This window comes from Hydra vulgaris, chromosome 10 (genome assembly GCF_038396675.1).
Source record: "Hydra vulgaris chromosome 10, alternate assembly HydraT2T_AEP".
Classification (NCBI taxonomy): domain Eukaryota; kingdom Metazoa; phylum Cnidaria; class Hydrozoa; order Anthoathecata; family Hydridae; genus Hydra; species Hydra vulgaris.
This window is the reverse complement of record NC_088929.1, coordinates 33,077,501-33,099,961: the sequence shown is the minus strand read 5'-3', so window position 1 is coordinate 33,099,961 and position 22,461 is coordinate 33,077,501. Positions and strand designations below refer to the sequence as shown.

Below are 22,461 nucleotides of genomic sequence, written 5' to 3'. Positions count from 1 at the left end.
CTATTCTTCTGTTTTTTTGGTGAAGGCTCAAAATCACTATCATTATCAGTTGCACTTGTTCCACTTGATGAAAATGATACTTCCATCACAAAATTTTTCATTCTTTCCTTTTCTTCTATGGTTTTCTTCTTTGACCTTTCCTGTCTCTCTTTTTCCCGTTCATCTTCTCTATGCATTCTCTCTATCATATCAAACATTCTTTTTTCTCCATCTTTAATTCTGTCATGATAAGATTTGTCTTTACTGTTGTCAAACTTTACCATTTCACCTCTAAATGCTTTCTTCAGGAACTCAATGTCCTCTCTTTTTGCATCTTTGTCTCTATTTTCATCATTTTTAATCAGATTTAAGATATCTTTATAAACTTGAATAAAAGATATTTTATAAAAGATATTTTATAAACTTGAAATGTACAGTTTGCCTCATTTACAAAATCCTGTTTTTTTTTATTTAATTGCTCCTGTTTCTCTATTTTCATAAAGGGTTCTAACTTTGCATAGTTTCTGGTAGCGATCATAAGATTGTACAAGCTTTTCCTTGACTACTTGCTCTGTTAACCGAAAGTTTGAATCAAAACCACCCCTGTCCCAAAGATTTAACAGTTCTCTGAGTATACATACACCAGTGAATTACCCTCTGTTTTTAATTTCACACTCCCCTTCACTGCAAACCATAAATCTTGACCTTGACATTTGTGCACAGGATAATTTTTGTTTATTGTTCTTTGATCTTAGCCAATATATTTGACGACAAACTTCTCCCACAAGGTAGTCTAAAAAAATTAAAAGTAGGATTACATTGTTTTTCTACATACAACTATTTTTGATAAACAATTTTACTCAGCATTTTCTAATACTTTTTAAAAGTAAATAAAAAATATAACCTGTTTGGTGCAAACATATAAAGGGGATGCTGAAGCAAGTAGAGTGTTCTTCTACTCCTGTTGGTTCGCTGAGGAGCTGGACTTCTGCTTTGGGATGTACATGAGGATCCTGGCTGATGGTCCCTGCTAGTTCTAGGAGAGGTATTTCTCAAAGAAGAATGACTTTGGCATAAGGAAGGCTCTTTGGAACTATTCTCAGTTCTCTTTCTTGCTGCACTCTGACCTTTTCTGGTCCTAGAGGATCTGCGGAGGGTTCCATCATCATCACTATCCATTATATATTTTTTTTAATTTAGATATTTCTGAAAAATCAAAATGTAATAGAATGGGCAATTCCCCGAGAAATAGAAGAAAAAAAAAGCAAAAAAGTTATAAAAACACATACTAAACTCCATAACTCTTTTTTTTAACTATTTAAAAATACTTTTAATCAAAAATGTTATTTATAAAAATCTTTTCATTATAACATGCGGTAGTGGTGTAGTAGTAGAGCGCTCGCTTCATATGCGAGAGGTTCCGAGTTCGATTCCTACCACGTCCCTGGTAGTACTGCACTCAACTTGTTTCTCCACGCAGCGGCCTTGTTCGTCAAGGTTTGTGTTTCGGAGTTAAAGAGTTGAGAGAGGGTTATAACCACAAGTAGCCTCCTCATCTGTAGTGGCCTTCTCAACCTTGGGGAGGTGAATTACAAAACAAATTAAAAAAAAAAAACATAGCATGGTATGATAAAATTAAAGTTGTAAGGGTGTTAAACTTGTTTTGACATTCTAAATGTGAAAGTTGTAAGGGTGTTAAATCTGTTTTGATAAATCTGTTTTGATGCTTATTTACAGTTAAAAATCGTTCAAAAAAGATTACAGCATTAAAAATCGTATCGTATATCCGTAATTGAGAACTTTGATAATGTTATAGTGCATTTTTTTAACATAATATGAATGGTTTTTAATAAGCATTTATATTTTTTTTCTTACAACATAGATTGCATCGTTTTATTTGTTGTTTTTAAGAATTGAATTTTTCATTACGACCGTCATGACAAAAAAAAAAAAAAAATTCTTGTAAAACTTCAAGTAAAAACTATAAAACTCAGCATATAATAACATCAGTTTGTGCTAAATACACACACCAAATGATTTTTTTGCCATTTCGTTTGCTGAAATAAGTCTGACAAAGTTGTTTTGTTCATAAGTGGTAAAAAGTAAGCGTTAGGACCGTCACACTACCTAGAGTTAGTTTTTAAAAATAGTTTAAGACTTTAATGCTGTAACTTTTACATATTAAATTATATGATAGTATTTCACATTTCTGGAAAGTTTCCCGTCATTTTCAGTTCATTTTTAATAGCTTAAAGAGTTTTAAATGTTACAACCGCCACTCTCGCAGAATATATATATATATATATATATATATATATATATATATATATATATATATATATATATATATATATATATATATATATATATATATATATATATGTATATATATATTTATATTTATATTTATATTTATTTATATATGAGTTTGAGTTTGATATATTCGGTGACCAAGATAATATAAGTGCATCAACAATTAATACCACAATAATGCATTATTAATGCTAAAAATATATAAATATTAATGTTGATTTATTAATTTGATGAAGAGACTTTTCCAGGAGTCTTTATGGTGATTAAACAGATTTTACTTCAAAATTTGATCTTTAAATGCATTTAGTGTTAGGGTATCCACTCTGTGTTGTGTAAGAGAATTCTAATGCACTGCAACTCTGTATGTGAAATAGTTAGATCTCTATTTGCATCCTCTTATAAACTGATATTGGAGCTGCTTGTCATGGTTGCACAAATTGTATACACTGTACCCTAGGGTGTCCCAAAAAACAACATTTTTTTTTGGGACCCATTAAATATTTGAGGGTCTTGAGGGACCCCTTAAAATATTTTTTATTTAAAAAAAATTTAAATCTAGTGTTTTTGTATTAGATAGAACACATTAAGGGGGTCTCTGCATATATTTTTCAAAAATGTTGTTTTTTGGGACACCCTACTGTACCCAATCAGTTTGTAATGTGAGATAAAAAAAATTTTTTGTCGATGTTTTTGAGTATCTTGAACGCTGGATTATGGTTCCTCGTAAGCAGTGTTCTTTTAGGCAGGTAAGTCCAAATGTTAGCAGACGTTTTTTTTTTCATATGGCTAATATGTGATATTATCTTGATGATACAAGTAATGTCTGCATTACAGTACAGGAACCAAGCTTAAATGGCAAGTTCAAGATGTGGCCATACATATGTTATATAAAGTGTGCATCATAAAGTTAAGTTTCTGCAGCCAAAAACATTTTTGAGTCTTCCTAAAATGCGATTGGCTATGGATGCTGCTTTTCCACTTGTACTTTGACTTTTGAGACAAGAATGTCGAAATCATATTCAATAGTTGTAGTTGCAAAAAAACTGCTATCATAGTTTATGAGGGAGAGAGGGTGAAGGAATATGTGATCGTTTGTGACAGGAGGGAAGAGGTTAAAAATTGATAAATATGGGTGTTGTACTTTATGGACGACCCCCTTAGTTGCATTTACAAACAATTTGTTTACTAAAACAAAAATATTAATCCAATACAAATTACATAAAAATGTAATTGTTCATTTTGTATGCAACAAAAACTTTAGGAAAAAGCGCCAGAACTTTAGTAAATGCATGTAATTTTAAATTTATGTTGCACAAATTTAAAATTAAAATGTACAGTAATTAAGCATCGTTATTCAAAACTTTAAATGTAAAAACGTAACATTTAATATTTTATTCTTTCACATATATTATTAAAAAATTTAAGTTTTTTAACAAAATTTTAGAAAAAACCAAAACTGCATCATGTTTTTGTTAACTTACATGAAAATTCCAAAAATTCTTTTGATATTTTTTTGAAATATATATATTTTTTAAAGTTTAAAACCTGACCAGCAACAAATTGAACATGTTAGCTCCATTTTCACACTAAATTAATTCAGATTACACAAATAAATTCATGGTTAAAATAACATTTTACAATGATAATTTTTTTATGAAGCGACAATAAGTAAAACCATAACTTTTGGAAGCATAAAAATGGCTTTAAAAAATAATTTTTAGTACTAAAGATATTTTAGATAAACTTTCATGTGTCAATTCATATGTTTTCATCCATTCATATGCTAAAAGTTGACAAAAAAGAGAATAAAATTTGACTACCTTTTCATTTTCTACCATGAAATTGCCCATATATATATATATATATATATATATATATATATATATATATATATATATATATATATATATATATATATATATATATATATATATATATATATATATATATATACACATATATACACATATATACACATATATATTGTCACATATATACACATATATATTGTTACAATATATATACATATATATTGTTACGAAGGTAACAACCTTAGCCACTCAAGCGTATAGATAATAACCATACTCACTCAAGCGTGCACAAAAAAAAGTTATAAGCAAACAATTCACTCAACAAAACGCCAAGAAGCGATAGTTAATAAACAACTTGTGTACGAACTGAGACGCGTCTAGCGTCCTCGAAACATATAGAGTGACAGAGTGAGATATAGTCGGAGAGAATCAGAGATAGTCGGAGAGAATCAGAGACAGTCAGAGAGTGAGTGGAAGTGGAAGAGAGAGAGAGGAATTTGTTTGGTGGCGCAAAAGGAACGAACCTGTTGTATTAGTTTATTATATGTTGTAATAATATTATATATGTTAAAGAAACAATATCGAGTTCAGACTAATGGTTTATGATCTATATATATAAATAAATATTTAAAATAAAGTTACCATGTAACATTTTGGAGGCACTGCCCGGATTCAAGTGGATTTCATCTCTGCTTGGACCGACCGATTCAGCACTGTAAGTAAAGATTGACATTCGATAGTTCAACTTTAAATACATTAGACGAAAACCTGCAATTAGTATATGAACTAGATGTAGTATTGAAATTCAACATTGATATTTACGTATGAGTCGCCTACGATCGGGAAAAATCTGCCCGTTCACCGAACCTAATCCTTGTTCCGATACCGCCAACAACATTCACAACTCTCTCAGTGATTCCTGCTCTGACTCAAATCACGCGTTAGACATACCCGAAACCAACCCATTTAAACAAGACGATAGCCGCTCTCCAACAAATAGTCCTGGAAAAAACAAGATATCTCTAGAACAAATCATTGAACGCTTAGTAACAAGACCCATTCAAGAAACCTAACCATTTAAGCAAGCCTAAACCATTTAAAGGAACGGAAAGACATCACAGAGTGGCTAGCCAGTTTCCGTCCCATTGCACTTCATAACCAATGGACAGACGTAAGAAAATTAACTTCGTTCCCCTTATATTTAGAGGGAAGTGCCTTAGTTTTTTATGAAACCCTTCCCGCTCACATTAGAAACGATTTCCAACAACCCCAAGAACAGTTCCGGCAATATTATGACAACGCAAACATTGCGTGGAATCAAAAAATGGAACTCTTCAGCTTGACGCAGGATACCGACCTCACATCCTACATTAATACTTTAGATAAGCTGAGTCAACAACTCGGTATAGACGGAGAAACAAAACTAAACTTATTTATCAAAGGCTTAAAGCCAAATCTACGAGATGCGTTAAAACTTAAACAACCAGTTAACTATCAATTTGCAGTAGCGTTCGCTAAATTACAAGACACAGTTACATTAGACTCAACCATCTCCCGGTTAGAGGCTAAGTTGGATGCACTCTTGAATCCTCATAAACAATCTATTGTAGCTGCTACCTACCGGGAATCCCCTGACTTTAACTATCGAATTGTGGAATTACAAAAAGAAGTAGAACCGCTAAAGCGAAACAAAAACCTTCTTACATCACATGAAAAATTTCGTCCAAACGGACGTAATCTACGTACAAGTGACGGTCAGGTTATATGTAATCGATGCCTAAGAGTAAGACACACCCAAAGATCATGCTCCGAGAACATGTCCCATTACCCAAAGCAAACTCATTACCAACAGATATCGCCGCAACCCAATCGCTGGAACCCTAATATCCCGCCCTCGACGTCATCGAATAATATTCCAAGGAATAACTTGTATTCAGGTAACCCTACACCCCAAAGACACGCCAACACACTCGATTCAGATCCTGATGAGAAACCTGGTCCTGAAATCTGGGGTAAAGTTTTCGATTTTAGATTACTTATTATTATGGACACTGGTGCTAAATGTAGTATTTTGGATGAAACCCTCTTTAAAAGTATTAAAAATCAGGTTGATAAACCTAAAACTCAACGTGGTACGCTGAAAATGGCTAATGGAGCTTCACTCCAAGTTGTTGGAAAGATCACTATCGGAAGCAATGTATTTGAGCATGAAATGCTAATTGCTAAAAACTTAACCCATCCGGTTATTTTAGGATACGACTTTATGAGCCAATTTAAGATCAGATTAGACTGTGGAAATCATCTGGTTAAAATTGGAGAAAATTTGAGTGTACCAATGATACGAGAACGAATTACCAACAAATTTAATCATAGTAGAATCACGGGCAACACCCTATGTCACCTTCACACACAAAATAATACAGTTGCTAGCAAACCGGCGTCTGTTTTTGAGACTTGGTTAAACGCAAGTACGCTTAACTGTCGACCCAAGAATGTTGATTCCAACAAGAAACCTCGAAAACAAGAGAATTCGACACCGATATTCGATACACTTATTAATCAAGATAAACCTATACTATTCCAGCTGCCCAACCACCGCTGTGAACACCCTATGGTTATGACCACAGTATGTGCCTTGAAGGAAATCAAAGCGATACGAAAGTGTGAAGCTATCATGACCTTAGCGCACACTCTAGGAACTGATGAAGATTGCCCCACTATACCAGAGGTTTGTCTTTTCAAAGAAAAACCAACAACAGAGATAACTCTAGACACCGAAGTTCTTATGGAGGCTACAGAAACAAGTGACGAATTTAACTTGGAGGAAACTATCAAAGAAACACATGAAGAAAATACAAGCGCTCCAGAAAATAAACCACCTTCAGAACAAACTCACGGAATTGGCCCCGATGTATATAGAATGGAAGAAATTCTCGACAAAAGAACAAGAAGAGGAAAAACCCAATAACTAGTCAAATGGGAAGGTTATCTCGCCGACCAAAATACTTGGGAGCCAGAAGAAAATATTTTTGATTCCCAAATGATAAAGAGATACCTCGATAAAAAAAAAATCAAATAATGTTTGTCTATATTAGCTCTAATCACAACACGTCGACACCTACAATGGAGGAAAACCCAAAACAATCGTAAATCGTTATGCCTAGTGTAACCCTCAAAATAAGAGAGTTATGGAAAGTACCTTTTATACTATGGTGTCTGGTCTTTCTACTAACATTTATTACGGGTATTTATATTGGCGAAGTGTATGATTGTACTAAAGTACACCCAATTGGAGTCTATCAATTACCCACAATTGACACGTGTTCGCACAACATGCATTCACTTAATAACTCTGTTAAAACATTTATAGCCGATGTATATGTCTATCGTCCACAAAGCACGACTATCCAACTTTACCATTGCTACGCTGGAAAAGTCACCCCCACATGCCGTACCAACTTTTTCAATCAACAACCCCAAGAAAGAACAAACACCCCTCACATGGATGCAAATGTCCAATATGTAAGGTTGATACGACAAAGTAGAAATATTAGTCTACGGTAATGGCAGGATCTTTGAACAAGAGTCCTGGATGGGATTTGAGACGCCCCAACCATCACGAGTTTCCTACGGACAAGATGTTTCCTGTAGTTTATTACAATGAATTTCTAAGTTGATGATGTGCATAATGTTGCTGTTTTGCAATGACATAGTTTCGTAATGATGCTGTTTAGCAATGAGTTTTTATTTTTATTTTGCTTTTTCGCAATGATGCTGTTTAGCAATGAGTTTTTTTTTTATTTTGCTGTTTTGCAATGATTTTTATGATAATGTTTTATGTTGCTGTTTCGCAATGATGGTGTTTTTATGTTGCTGTTTTGCAATGATGCTGTTTAGCAATGATTTTTAATGATGCTGTTTTTATGTTGCTGTTTAGCAATTATTTTTATGATGATGTTTTTATGTTGCTGTTTAGCAATGATTTTTATGATGATGTTTTATGTTGCTGTTTCGCAATGATGCTGTTTTTATGTTGCTGTTTCGCAAGGATGCTGTTTAGCAATGATTTTTATGATGATATTTTTATGTTGCTGTTTCGCAATGATGCTGTTTAGCAATGATTTTTATGATGATGTTTTATGTTGCTGTTTTGCAAAGATGCTGTTTTTATGTTGCTGTTTCGCAATGATGCTGTTTAGCAATGACTTTTGTGATGATGTTTTATGTTGCTGTTTTGCAATGATGCCGTTTAGCAATAATTTTTTTTTCTGAGTCCGAGGACGGACTTTATCCTTTCCCCGTAAGTAATGTTACGAAGGTAACAACCTTAGCCACTCAAGCGTATAGATAATAACCATACTCACTCAAGCGTGCACAAAAAGAAGTTATAAACAAACAATTCACTCAACAAAACGCCAAGAAACGATAGTTAATAAACAACTTGTGTACGAACTGAGACGCGTCTAGCGTCCTCGAAACATATAAAACAGTAGAGTGACAGAGTGAGATATAGTCGGAGAGAATCAGAGATAGTCGGAGAGAATCAAAGACAGTCAGAGAGTGAGTAAGTGGAAGAGAGAGAGAGAGGAAGTTGTTTGGTGACGCAGAAGGAACGAACCTGTTGTCACAGTTTATTATATGTTGTAATAAAATTATATATGTTAAAGAAACAATATCGAGTTCAGACTAATGGTTTATGATCTATATATATAAATAAATATTTAAAATAAAGTTACCGTGTAACAATATATATGTATATATATATATGTACATAATTTATATATATATATATATATATAAATATATATATATATATATATATATATATATATATATATATATATATATATATATATATATATATATATACATGTATGTATAAGTCCTCAGAATTAAGGTCAGCATTTGGTAATCCTAACCTGACTGCCAACCTAAAAGTATTTGTGGCCAAATAGTGAATCCTTATGTAATAGTTTTATTTTTTCTAATTTTGATGAATTATGAATGTATAACAAAAGAAGATTAAAATGTTCAAAAAACAAAAAGCATGCTTTTTGTTTTTTTAAACTAAAATTTAAATAGATGACCCCATAACCATAACTAAAAGAATAAACCCATAACTAAAAATCTAAAATTTTTATAACTATAAAAGTGTAGATGAATAATTTAATATACTTGCAATCACTTCTATTTTGTTACAAATTTTATTACTAATATGTATTAATAAAAAATTTTAAAAATAATGCTCAAGTAATAATACCTACAACACAAAGATTCCCTTTGCAAATGAGTAAACTCATTTTTGGATTTCCATCCAGATGAGAATAAAAGCTTCATTGTAAAAAATATCAAAAAGCAACTATGTATAATATACTAAAAAAAAGAAGAAAAAAAAAAAGAAAATTTGGATAGTGGTTGCAAAGCAAAAAAGATGTTATCAGATAAAGGGTTTTAAAAACTGGATTGATCAAAAAGATGATATTACAGCATGGTTTTTGCTAAATGTTTAATTTATCACAATAGTATATATGCAAAAATGTATTACACATGCAAAATTGTCAATAAAAAACTGAAAAAAAAAATAGCTGCAAAAATCAGTAAATTGTTTGAATAGCTGTAGGGCTATTCCACGTTGTCACGGCGTGACATTTGACTTTTTTTTTTGGAAAAAACATCAGATTTAGCGCATTTAAAATTAAAAATTTAAAAATTAAAGATACTAAAAAATTTTCATATACATTACAGTTTCTAAAAACAAAATTATTTAGTTTTAATATTTTATAGACTTTTAATGAGTATACCTAAATATTAGAAAGAAATATTATCTAGTATTTTCCGTCATTAGAAGAAATGACAGTAGTTCAGCTCTTGTGGATATTTTGAAATATTTTTTTGTTATGCCTGGGATACTTAAAAGGTGTTATAATAGTTTCATAACATTTTTTAAATTTTTTATAAATTTAAATGGAGACACCACATAAATATATCAACAGAGTTTAAGTCACACCGTGACGTCACGGTGTGACCAGTACAAAATCTTTGAATATTAAGACATCATCAAAAAGACAGTTGAAACAAAAGAAACCAATTTATTCGGATTTTTATAAGATTGGTATAACAATAACGTTTAACAAAACAGTTTATTTACAATAATTTTAAAAAAATGTCTTGTAAAATTCAACTACGTTTTTTTATTAAATTTTATCTAGTTAAATAAGTATGATGCACTTGAATAAGGTTTCATTTCTATTTTATCATTAAACTGTTTTAAGCAATGGGCACTAAATATTCCAGGCGTTTTACAAGCATTATTAATGATGTTTCCAAGTTCTGTACCATCAAAAGCAGTTTTAATTTTTTCAGCAGCAACCATGAAAACGTTTACTTGACTTTCATCTCTGACGGCTTTATAAAATGCTGTAGCGTGATTAATCAGAGCTTCTCTTCACACATTTTTTTGTGTTGCTAATCTTTTTATGGTTGCTCCTATACCATCGCATGGTCCTTTACCATGAGAGGTTGCAAAGTAATTCCAGAAAATTTTAATTTTGTGCTTGCTTTCAAGCCATGGAATTGAAGCTACTATGTAACGATTTTTAAATTGACTGCTAGGACCATCAGACCAAACTTGCAAGTATTTTACATCCTTTCTAATAAGGTTAGTTATTAACAAGTCAATAAAATAAATAACTGAACTTTTGAATGGTTCAAATCATCAGAAATAATAACGGCAGATTTACAAGAGTCACCATGCCAGCTAACAGCAGTAAATAATGTTACTTTTTTTTTGTTTCAATGTGCTGACTGAACTTTATCCTGCCAGAAAGTTGAGAAGTCTTCTGCAAAGTCAACTTGTAACAAAACTGAATCAAGATTGCTTTTTAAAACTTTTTTTTGGCTTTCATAACTCATTGATTGTTTTCCTTTTATAAAATAATGCAAAAGAAATTAGGTGAGCATTTTGCAAACATTGTTATACAAAATTATGGCTTTGTCTTTTTTTATTGCTTTTTCGAGGTACTTAGTTCCATTAAGTTGCGTAACTTTCTCCCAAAGGTACCTGGTAATTTTTTTATCGTGGTTTTTTTCATCTAATTGGTATGTTTTGAGAAATAACTTACCTTTCTTACAAGCTTCACAAAGATTATTCCAACACTTATCATTTTTCTCGTCACACACTAAAGTATTTGGTAAAGCATGCGAATAAAGGGGAATTTTTAAATCGATGAAATGTAATGCTTTGAGTGACAAGATAATGTTTTTATGTTTCTGACATGAACAAACATTTCTAGGCATTAAGCTTGATAAAAGTATATGGCCTGGTCTCAAAAAAGCAAACTTGGATTTACTGATTGAAAAATCAGTGTGTTTGTTTTTAAATATATGATATGTTTCTCTTATATTCATTGTTAAATACCTTTTTTGAATTTTCTTTTTTTCTTTATTACTTCTTAAAACAATCGTATCTCTTACTCCAGTTGCCTGACGGGATATACCATCTTGTTCAAAAAAACTAATGACGCATAGCTTCTTTTCATCATTAAGAGCATTAGGTCTATGTGTTGGTTGCATATCTGGTAAATCTTTGTTAAACTCTATTGCAAGTTGTTTAACAACGGTTGCTTTTTTAAGAGGAGAAGTTGGAAGAGCACGTATTGCTTTTTTAACAGCTTTACCAAGTGTACAAGATGATTTGTAAGCAGGAGAGGTGCTAGATGTTATTTTAGATAAAGAAACTCTACTCTTTTTTTTTCTTAACTTGTCCTTTAAATGTGCTAATTCAACGTTTTTCCTTTTTTCGTATCAAGTCATTTTTCTTTATAAAATCCGGACCAAATTTTTGCATTTGTCTTTCTCTATACTTTCTCTGGCATTCAGCATGTGTCAGAGGCATTTTCATTACTTTCAACGAAGAAATAAACAATTTGTTTGTGAAAGTTTACTTTTTATAAGAATTGTATAAACAATAAACATTCTGAATAACTTCAGCAATGGCGCGACAAAATTTAAGAAAAACTAAATAACAAAGGTGTTAGTAAAATATGTCTACATATTTACAGGTACACCTACAAGTTTAATTAAAAAAAGCAATGTTAGTTATATTAAAGGAGGTTTCAAAACTTATCCACAAATAAAAAACAATAAAAATACTACAAATGTTAAACCAACATGTTTTTGCGTAACATTTTTATAAAAATTAGTCTTTAAAAAATTTAATTTTAAAAAATGTCACGCCGTGTTGTCACCACGTGACATAAACTTAAAACGCATAACACAAAAACTAAAAATATTTAAATTTAAATATCTATTGATATTTATTGCCCTATTTTAGTAGCAAGTAATTTATAAATATTTATTTAAAATGAATAAATATTCTTACACTAGAATGAAAAATGTTACTATTTGTGTCATGGCGTGACATGTCACAGCGTGACAAACTTAAAGAAGACCAAATAGAACTTTTTCAATGAAAAACTATTTAATTATTATAATAAATTTTCAATTTGAAAAGCAAAAGCCCCATCTATATTTTGCGTGAGACAAATCTACATAGAAATTTTAAAAAGTTTCAAAAAAAAGGTTTCAAAATGATTTACTAGAAAATTAATTTAAATTTGAAGTCTAAAAAATTTTGTTTAAAGTTTAAGCATCAAATCCTAAAATTCTTCGAAAACCAGTTCTACATGTTACATGTTTTTAGAAACTACAAACCTTTAACTTTTGGATGATACATTTAGTTTTTTATTTTCTAGGATTTAAAATTTATATTAAACTTTTTGTACAACGTGGAATAGCCCTGTAGATTAATTTCGATTTTTTGAAAGAAAAAAAAGTTATTAGTGACGCTGAATTGTACTTTTATTTGCGCATTACCAATATTTCTAAAAATGCTGGACATATTCTTATAGCAAAATTCCGCAAAAAAATCATGAAAAGTTAAAAGGAATAGTCAAATTCAAGCCAAAATTACTTGCTAGCATTTTTGACGAAAGGAATCACCCAGCAAAAAATAATATCGTTTTCTGACATGATTTTGCTTTATTACATTAATCAAATAAAGTACAAGACTAAATAAATCTAAATTCCTAAAATATCAAGTTTGAACCAAAAGAACATAACCCTGCTAATGTGTCGGAATTATGTTCAATTGAAGATTTTTGGTCTAAACTTATGAGATTAGTGTACAATAAAAACTGATAAGTTAAAAATCTAGATAAACTTAAAAAATGGATTCAATTTTCAATCAAGAACATCTATATAAAATGTGTATGTAGGCTAGCTGCCACAATATTTATAAGAGTGGATACCGTTAGTCATTATGAAATGAAAAATTTAAAGTTTTATTTATTTTACTATTAGAATATATATACTATTTGTACTTTTTTTTTTACTTTTTACTATTAAAACTATTTTTTTTACTATTTAAACTTTTTTTGTTATTATACTTTTTAGATTAATAAAATTGATCATTTTTATTAATTTATACAAGTTATAGAATCTTTAATTTTTTTCAGATTTTTAGTTGTTACATGTTAATGTCACTGTTTAACTGAGTTTTTGCTAATTTTTTTTTTATGTCTAGATCTTTAAATATTGAATCATGTCATCCCAATCTGACATGTGCTGGTATAAATGCACTTGCTTACTACGACAGTTTAGTTGAGCTCAATATTAGCTATATTAATGATGTAAGTCATTCATCTTGTTGTAAGTCATTTATCTTTCAATTTAAGTAATTTAGCTTCAATTTTTATGAGAAAATGCTTATATTATATTTATATTATAAATTTATGTCATGCATGTTTTTGTTTTAGATTACTATTGTTTATTTTATTTCATTGTTCTTGTTTTAGGTATGCGATACATGCATTTCAAGTATTTCATTTATTCACAAACTTCAAACATTACTTGCTAGGTGCTGCGTTAAACTTACAAACAATGGTAATTTTTTATTTTTTTAAACTTATTTAATTTATATACTTTAACAGTTTTCAGGATGAAATCATGTCAGATACAAATATATTAATTAAATACTTTTTTTATTTTTTATTTTTCAGGATTAAATTATGTCAGATACAAATTTTTTTTTTTACTCTTTATTTTTATTTTCTTAATTTTAACTTAAATTTTGTTAAAGTGAATAATAAGTCAGCCAAGAGAACCCATCAACCCCATTTAAAGCTCTTGTGATATCTCCAAGGTATTAGTGCCACATGCTTATTACGCTTATAAAGCTACTTTTTTTTTTCTTGCAATTGTTTTTTATGTTCTTTTGATTACGATTTCTTAACTGATTAATACGATAATAGCAATTCATTATATTATATAATATAGCTCATTACATTATATTATATAAAAAATTTTTTTTTAACTTTAATGGAGAACATCAGTGAAAACAAAATGAAATTAAATTATTTTATCTTTATTTACCATGCATACACAGTAATTGCAATAAAATTAAATCTACCATGAATATTGTAATTATTTTATGTTTTTGTCAAAATGATGCAACACAAAACACTAGAAATTTTTTCTTTTTTTCTTCTTAAGAAAACATCAGCTACTGCTGAAATTGCCATATTCAATCAATGCTGCTAAAATTGCCATAGTCAATTTAATGGTATATTCTCTGTTTTTGAGGACCGCCTCAATTTTTGCCGCCATATTTCTAAACAATGCTTTTACAGTAATCTACTGAGATTCAATTAATTAAAACTTGTCTCTTTTTTTGGACCATTTTTGAGATGAGTTTTACTTATTGAATGGTGGTCTGCAACTTTGCAACTAAAGTTCCAGCAGTTTTTATTTATGTACTCAATTAAGTCAGGTGAGTTTGAAAGCTAGTCAGCAAGAAGTTCAATTCCATTGTCTACAAATCACTTCTTTACTAAATGTACTATGTGACATGGAGCCGAGTCCTGCTAAAACAGAGTTGCTAATGTTCATGTGGACCTGCATCTTATTCTCAAGAAACTTGTAATACTCTGTAGCCATTACAGATTGCAGGTGTTTGACACTTTTGATGGTATGCTTTCCTATAAAATGTCTTTCAATAAGTACTTTCCTACAATATGTGATTTAAAAACCCTGAACCACAAGCCTTATGAAATTTACTTTTCTTGCTGGACATCCCTCCAGCCTTCTGGTTTATCCTTGTGGCTCCTACAAAATGAGCAGATGGTGGATATGGACTGCAAACAACAGCAGCTTTCAGCTATCAATTTTTGCATGCATTCATTTTTTATTTACTGTTGCAGTTCTTACAAATTGATGATAGTCTGATGACATTCTGTACTGCACCTCCTGGAATATTCAATGTGAAAACATTTCCCCAACGCTGTGAAAATGTTTCACTGATCAGTCTATTAACCTGCTTTATTTGAAAATTAGTTATATCACGTTTTTTACCCATTTTTCCTCTAAAACTAATAACAGGCAAACATATATTTATTATAAAAAAGTCATTAATATTTCTATTATTCTAATGAAATAAATCAATTAAGAAACAAAATTATAATAGAGGTATCTAATGATATCGGGTGAAAAATAATTGTAGCTCCCTAACAATTTAGAAAATGCTAATTTATATTTGCTAATATTTATATAATTCTTTTATAAGAAGAATGATAGATTAACAAAAATAACTATAAAATAATAAGACCATAAAATGATTCCAAAAAAAGAAAACAGATATTCTAAAAACATTACTTTAATGGAAGTTGAATCTTGTGCTTACAGAATATTGGTTAAACAAAGACAATATTGAAAAACATTTTTAAGATACTAATGTAGTTTAAATAAAAAAAAGAATATTAAAGATTATTATATTGTTTGTTATAGGAGTTTCAAAATGCTTACTTCATTTACAAGATTTAATGTTGTTTGACTTAAGTAGTTGCTACCTAATTGACGATTATCTTGTTCAAGAAGTAATCCAAGCAAGATGTCAAGATATAGAAATTATTTTAGGGGGTAAATATATTAGTGTTGTATACTATACACATTATTAAATAAATAAATTCAATAATAAATATAAATAATGAAACAAAGTTTCATTTTTGTTATGTTAATGTTATGTTAATATTTATTTGTTATGTTAATATTTATTTGTTATGTTAATATTTATTTGGTATGTTAATATTTATTTGTTATGCTAGTACAATTTATTTTTGTTTACTGTGAATTTACTATGACTACTGAATATCTTTTAGATTTTAGTTTTTTCAGAAAAAAACTAAAATCTTTTTGTTTAATAGATCTCTATCTTAGATGATTTCTGTTCAGACAACCAGAATCATCAATTTGGTTTTTGTGTCCCTGTTGTCTGTATACACACTTGTTTGAAAATGAGAATAATTACTCCGAAAAGCACCGGAAAAACCCTTTGGTGGGAACAATATGCACACCTTCCTGATAAGAAATATCCAAAAATTAAAATCTTTTACAACTGTCCGAGAAAAAAAAATTCAATTTGAAGTTTTCAGCATTGTCCAAAAAGTTTGCAAAATGGTACAATATGTATCTTTGGAATAAAAATCATAAAAATAAGTCAGAAATTGTATTAAAAACATTTTGTTATTATTACAGTTATTAGTTTGTTTCCTATGTTTGAACAAATGTAATCGAGAATTTTGAGTTTTTTTTTTGAACAAATCAAGAAATCAGTTTCATTCACACTTGACTTTTTTGACTCATGAGTTCCAAGTGGAATATGCAATACCTGCAAGGTTTTTTTAGGAAAAAAGTGCAAAGGTGAATATGTGGCTCTCCCAAAACTTTATGATTTCACAGATTAGACCAGGTTTCTGGTTAGACCAGAGACACGTGGTCATTTCTGGTTAGAACAGAGGCACGTGGTTAGCCTTGTGATTGCACTATTTTTCGAATTGGTCATTTGAAAGCACTTCAAAAGCACCTTATGGACAATTCAGAATCTTCAGGAGCTTCACAAAATCAAAGAAGATGTTCAGACTTGATGTAAGAGGAGTGTCACATCAGTGCAATCAATACACCTTCAGAGAAAATCTTAAAGAACTTGCTTCAAAGGATGCAAAAGCCAGTGAACAGATTAAATCGACTGTTATCTCAGCAAAACAGTCCTTACCTCATGGAACTGTCAGAATTGTGCAATTTGGTGGAGGCCGTCCCATGCCAATTACTCCAGGTAAAGGGAATTTTGCTTAATACTTCAACAGTAAAAGAACTACATAAATGTTTTTCATTTTAATAAGGCCACTGCTTTTTAAGTGTCTCAAGTTGGTGTTTTTCAAATTTCTTTCCTAATGGTCCTTCAAACCCCAAGAGACTGTTTGGTAATGTGCCACTTCTACGAGCTCAAGATCTTGTCTGCATACAAAACAACACTGGGCTGTCAAACAGCAACATCAAAAAACTTGCATCTACATTAAACCAAGTCACAAATACAAAAGTTGTTGAGCCAAGATTTAAAGAAAAGTTTCTTGACATTCGAAAGCAATTGGCAGACCACTTCTCACACACATACATATTCATTTCAAATGACAAGCAGCAGTCCAGAAAACAACTTGTGGTTCACTGCAAAAATCTGTCTAAGCTACTGAATGATGTCTTGTTGCAAGGTCATGTTCAAGGTGACTACTTGGTGAAGTTGGGCATCGATGGTGAAAGGGGTTTCCTTTAAGTCAGTATTGGCATTCAAGAAGAAGAAACAAGACTTCCATCCATTTCACCACCAGGCAAAAAGACTGTGTTATTTCAAACACCCAGGGACAGTGGAGTTAAGTGCCAACTTCTCGTTGCAGTTGCTGAGGATGTTCCTGAAAATTATGATAACCTCAAAAGCATCTTGTCTTTAATTTGTCCTAGTGGATTAGATTTTTCTTTGTCCTGTGACATGAAGTTAGCAAACCTTGTTTGCAGGCTTCAATCCCATGTCAGCTCTCATCCATGTACTTGGTGTGATGCGGATCACCGTAACTTGTCACAATGTGGAAAACTCCGCACTTTTGGCTCAATAAGAAAATGCTTTGCTTCATTTCAAGATTCAGGTCTGGACCACAAGAATGCCAAGCAGTTTCAAAATGTTGTTTATGATCCATTCTTAGATGTGCATGAATCTACTTTTGTTCTTGACAAGATCCCACCCATGGAACTTCATCTTTTACTTGATGTGGTGAACCATTTGTTTAAAACACAGTAAGAAACCTGGGATAAAGCTGATGAATGGCCAAAAGCACTTCACATCAAGCTTTAGTCATTTCACGGAGGCCAGTTTGCTGGCAATGAGTGCCGAAAACTTTTGAAACATGTTGATCTTCTTCAAAGACTTGCTGAAGAAGACTCAGCATTCCAAGTTTTTCCATGGATTGATACACTCACAAAGTTTGATGCAGTTGTGTCCTCTTGTTTTGGAAATCAGTTGCAGAGTAACTATGCTGAAAAAATCACACAGTTCAAAAATTCCTTCCTTTATTTGCCAAAGGCTAGTGTGACCCCTAAAGTCCACGCCATTTTCTTTCATGTCAAGGAATCATGAGCAGGTCACAGAGGCATTGCATCACAACTTCAGAACACATTGGGAAAGATACAAGAGGCCAATAGACCATCCAGAATATTTGCGAAACCTACAAAATTGTCTTGTTGATTTTAACAGCAAGAACTTGTGAAAGCATTGGCACCTCTTGAAAACCTGTTGAAATTTTTAAAGAAAATCATCATTTTGAATTTAAAATTCTGATTAAAATTAAAGGAATGAACTGTTTGTTTTTTGAATTTAATATGTGGAAAGTGCTGTTAAGAAATTTTTGATTACATTATTTTTTGATTAAGAAAAAATAACCTTGTATTTATTGAGAATAAAATGTTCAGAAAAGCAAAAATTGTTTTATGATTCTCAAACCAGTCAACATACAATTTCTGACTTATTTTTATGTTTTTTATTACAAAGATAAAAATGTTACATTTCCAGCATTTTTCAACTTTTTTGACTATGCCAAAAACTTCAAAGTGAATTTTTTTTCTCGGACGGTCATTAAAGATTTCAATTTTTGGATTTTTCATACCAGGAAGGTGTGTTTATTGTTCCCACCATAAGGTTTTTCCGGTGCTTTTCGGCGTAATTATTCTCATTTTCGGACAAGTGTGTATACCTCCTTTAGTAATAATTGTAATAAAAAGGTATAATTAAAAAATATATATATATATATATTAATATATACATACAGCCCTCGGAATAAGGATCAGTGTTTGGCAATGCCAACATAAAAGTTTGAGGTTGATAAAAAATCAACGACCTTTTTTCTATGTTTTATAGTAATCCCTTAGTGTCAAATTTTGCCAACCTCTAAAAGTTTAAGGTCTGCAATTTGTGTATTTATCGTTTTTGATTAAAAACAGCTCTTAACTCTTTGTCTTTAAAAGAGATAAAATTAAGTACACTTATTTTGAATTAAGTACAAAAATCATTAAATTTAATTGAGGATACTAATTAAACTTATTCGTTTTTTAAAAGACTACAAAAATGCAACTTAAAAGACTGAAATGTTTTTTATTTTTTTATAAAAATAAAAACATTCTGATTGTTTTTATTTTTGTTTTTTTACTGTTTACATACAAATAGGTAGAACATGCGAAGAGTGCGCTATATCGACTGAGGTTTTTGGTTTGGGCACCCAATCTATCAATTAAAATTTTTTTTTTTAATTTCTCAACTTTTTCTGGTCTTCTGAATTAATTTTAAAAAAAGCATAAAGTTTACATTTTATGGTAAAAATGAAAGACAACCAAGCAAGGGTAAAAATATATACATATACAAATCTAATATAGCTATGGCGTGCGTACTAATACCGGTAATATTGCAACTATTTTTTCTGATAACGGTATTAAAACTAAAATTTTGAATGAACACAGTGTTTTTTAGCTATTGTTAATTTTTTTACCAAGTTAACAAATACGATCTTGCAAAACATAAACTATCTTATGATTTATCATCCAAACTAGACTTTATTTGGGTACAAAATATGCCAGCCGAAAAAACTTTTTCTTATTTAATACTTGTTGGTTTTATCATTAATAAAGCTTGATAAATTTGTTCAAGATGCTTTTCTTTAAAAATCCTATAGAAATAAAATTGTTCAAGATGCTTTCCTTGTTGTTAATTAAACCAATGTAATTTTTTATTTATATTTAGGGTAAGACTATGCATTTTTATGCAACAAGATCCTAAACAGAAAAAAAAAAGTTTTTTAAATGTGCGTCATGTTGGGTCTCAAAAGAAGCGAAATTTTATAAAAATTTCAAAATAATAAAAATTTTAAACAAGAATTAATATTTTAAGTTTTATTGCATAAAAATTATCATTTTTTAACTAAAAATTAAAAAAACCTGTTTTTTCATGGTTTGTGTTTTCATGTTAAAGTTTTTTTTTAAGGTATTTTCAACAAAAAAAGATTATTTTGAAATTTTTTATAAAATCTTTTGAGACCCAACATGACATACATTTAAAAAACTTTTTTTCTTTTTTTTTTGCGTTTAGGGTCTCATTGCAAATTTCAGACTTAAGGTGGCCCCTTAAATCTTATTCTATGAAAATTTTAACAGAGTTTCTTGTTAGAACCAATAGAAAGTTTTAAAAATCTGGACAGACCAATTTTTGAAAGTATGAGGCGTTTGATGCATCCTAATATATACATGTACATTAGGGTGATGCAAAATTTTTAGGTTCAAAACTTTAGTTTTCCTTAAGCTTGCCCTTGTTCTATATGACAATAGTAATTATTTTTCAAAATTTGAATCAAATCGGATGATATTTAGGGGTTTTGTCACATTTTGGAATGTTTTGTCACATTTTGGAATGAGAATAAAAAAGTAAAAAAAAAATTTATTTTTATAATTATTTATTATCAATTACTAATTATTATGTGGTGGATTTTTAATGTTTAACAAACAATAATATAGTACTGTACTACTATGTAATTACACTAGGCAATAATAGATCAATCATCTTCATCATTCAACAGTCATCTTCATCAGGGTAGACTTTGATGCAAATGGAAATTCCTTCCGGTGAAGATCAACCCATCAAAGAAGAAACTGCTTTTGGTTTTCATCTTTCGCAACACCATTGTTGAAGGATGTTATAAGTGCTATGCCTCGTTCCGCGCAATCATTTACGACCTTCATTTGATGAACCTTGTGCTTCATTTCAAAATATGTTGAATCCATTTCCCACTCTGAAGATTCTTTCATTAAAAATGATTCAGCTTTTTCTTTGCCATTCTTCAAAATTAGATCGAAAAGTTCTGTGGTGCGTTGTGTAACAAAGGAAGACAATGTACTGTGACAATTGAATGTGGCAGCATCAAGTCTTTTGAGAGATTTCTGTTTTGGCTGTTGTTTCAGGTTGTTTGCCATGTCTCTCTTGGTGTTGTTGTTGACACGAGAATAAAAGAAAGCCAATCCTATTAGATGTTCAGAAAAATACCACAGATGGCGATGAAAAGCTTTTGCTGCATTAATTGCAATTGTACGATTTGGATATTCTTGAATTCGTTGAAGAAGCTTAGCATCATTGAATGGTGCTCATTCAGCTAACGGAGCTTCATTCCAAAACTGTCCGTATATAAATGCCATAAAAAGACTTATGTCTGTTATTCCTTTCTTATCCTTTGCAGTAATAACAAATTGATTCTGAAACAAATATATCTTCAACCAGTATATAGCTTTTGGCATCCAATGTGCATTGTGTGTTGCACCTCGTGCCTGAAACTTTACATTCAACTTCGATGTTGCAGTTGATCCTCCAAGAAAAATAAGGCACAAATTCAAGAGTTCTAAGTAATCATCCCTGGGTTGTTGACCTTTAATTGCTTCACCATAATACACTACCATTTTTTCACAGAGTTTGAGAAAAAAATCACAGTTATACAATTCTTCATTCTCTATAGTGAGCACCTCCTTGATGATTGCTGGCCATTGCTTCTGGAAATGGTTAAAAATTCCAACTTCAGGTCCTCCACTGCTTCCAAATGCAGTCATGAAAATTGTGGAAAGCATGACTTCAAAGACATAGTCTGCATGCTATCCATATAAGATTACGGTCAAGATTCTGCTCTATTATTGTGCAGGCACGAATGTTAAACCCAGTGATGGATGAAGTAGTGTCAAAAACCATGCCCTGAGCAAGTTCTTCCAATTTCCAATCTTTAAGAGCCTTCATGCAAGCATCAGCCTGTTGCTCACCTGTACTTCGATCAATCTTTGAAATGCCCAGCAATTTTTCCACCCCACCACCAGTCACAAGGATGGCAATTCTATCCACTTTTTTTTGACCACCAGTGATATCAGGTAAGAGCTTTCCATCCCAATGCAGAAGAAGTGG

General features: G+C 30.7%; 1 protein-coding gene across 5 annotated transcripts in view; it reads left to right on the top strand.

Moving 5' to 3' along the window:
• The window catches only part of LOC100214127 (F-box/LRR-repeat protein 20), a 64,383-nt gene that overhangs the window by 31,553 nt on the left and 10,369 nt on the right, over positions 1-22,461 (top strand). For all 5 annotated transcript variants that reach the window (XM_065807839.1, XM_065807840.1, XM_065807842.1 and 2 more), the window contains 3 exons: positions 13,687-13,792; positions 13,958-14,045; positions 15,945-16,076. In XM_065807839.1, the coding sequence (XP_065663911.1) occupies positions 13,687-13,792; positions 13,958-14,045; positions 15,945-16,076 (326 nt within the window). The remainder of the gene's footprint in view (positions 1-13,686; positions 13,793-13,957; positions 14,046-15,944; positions 16,077-22,461) is intronic.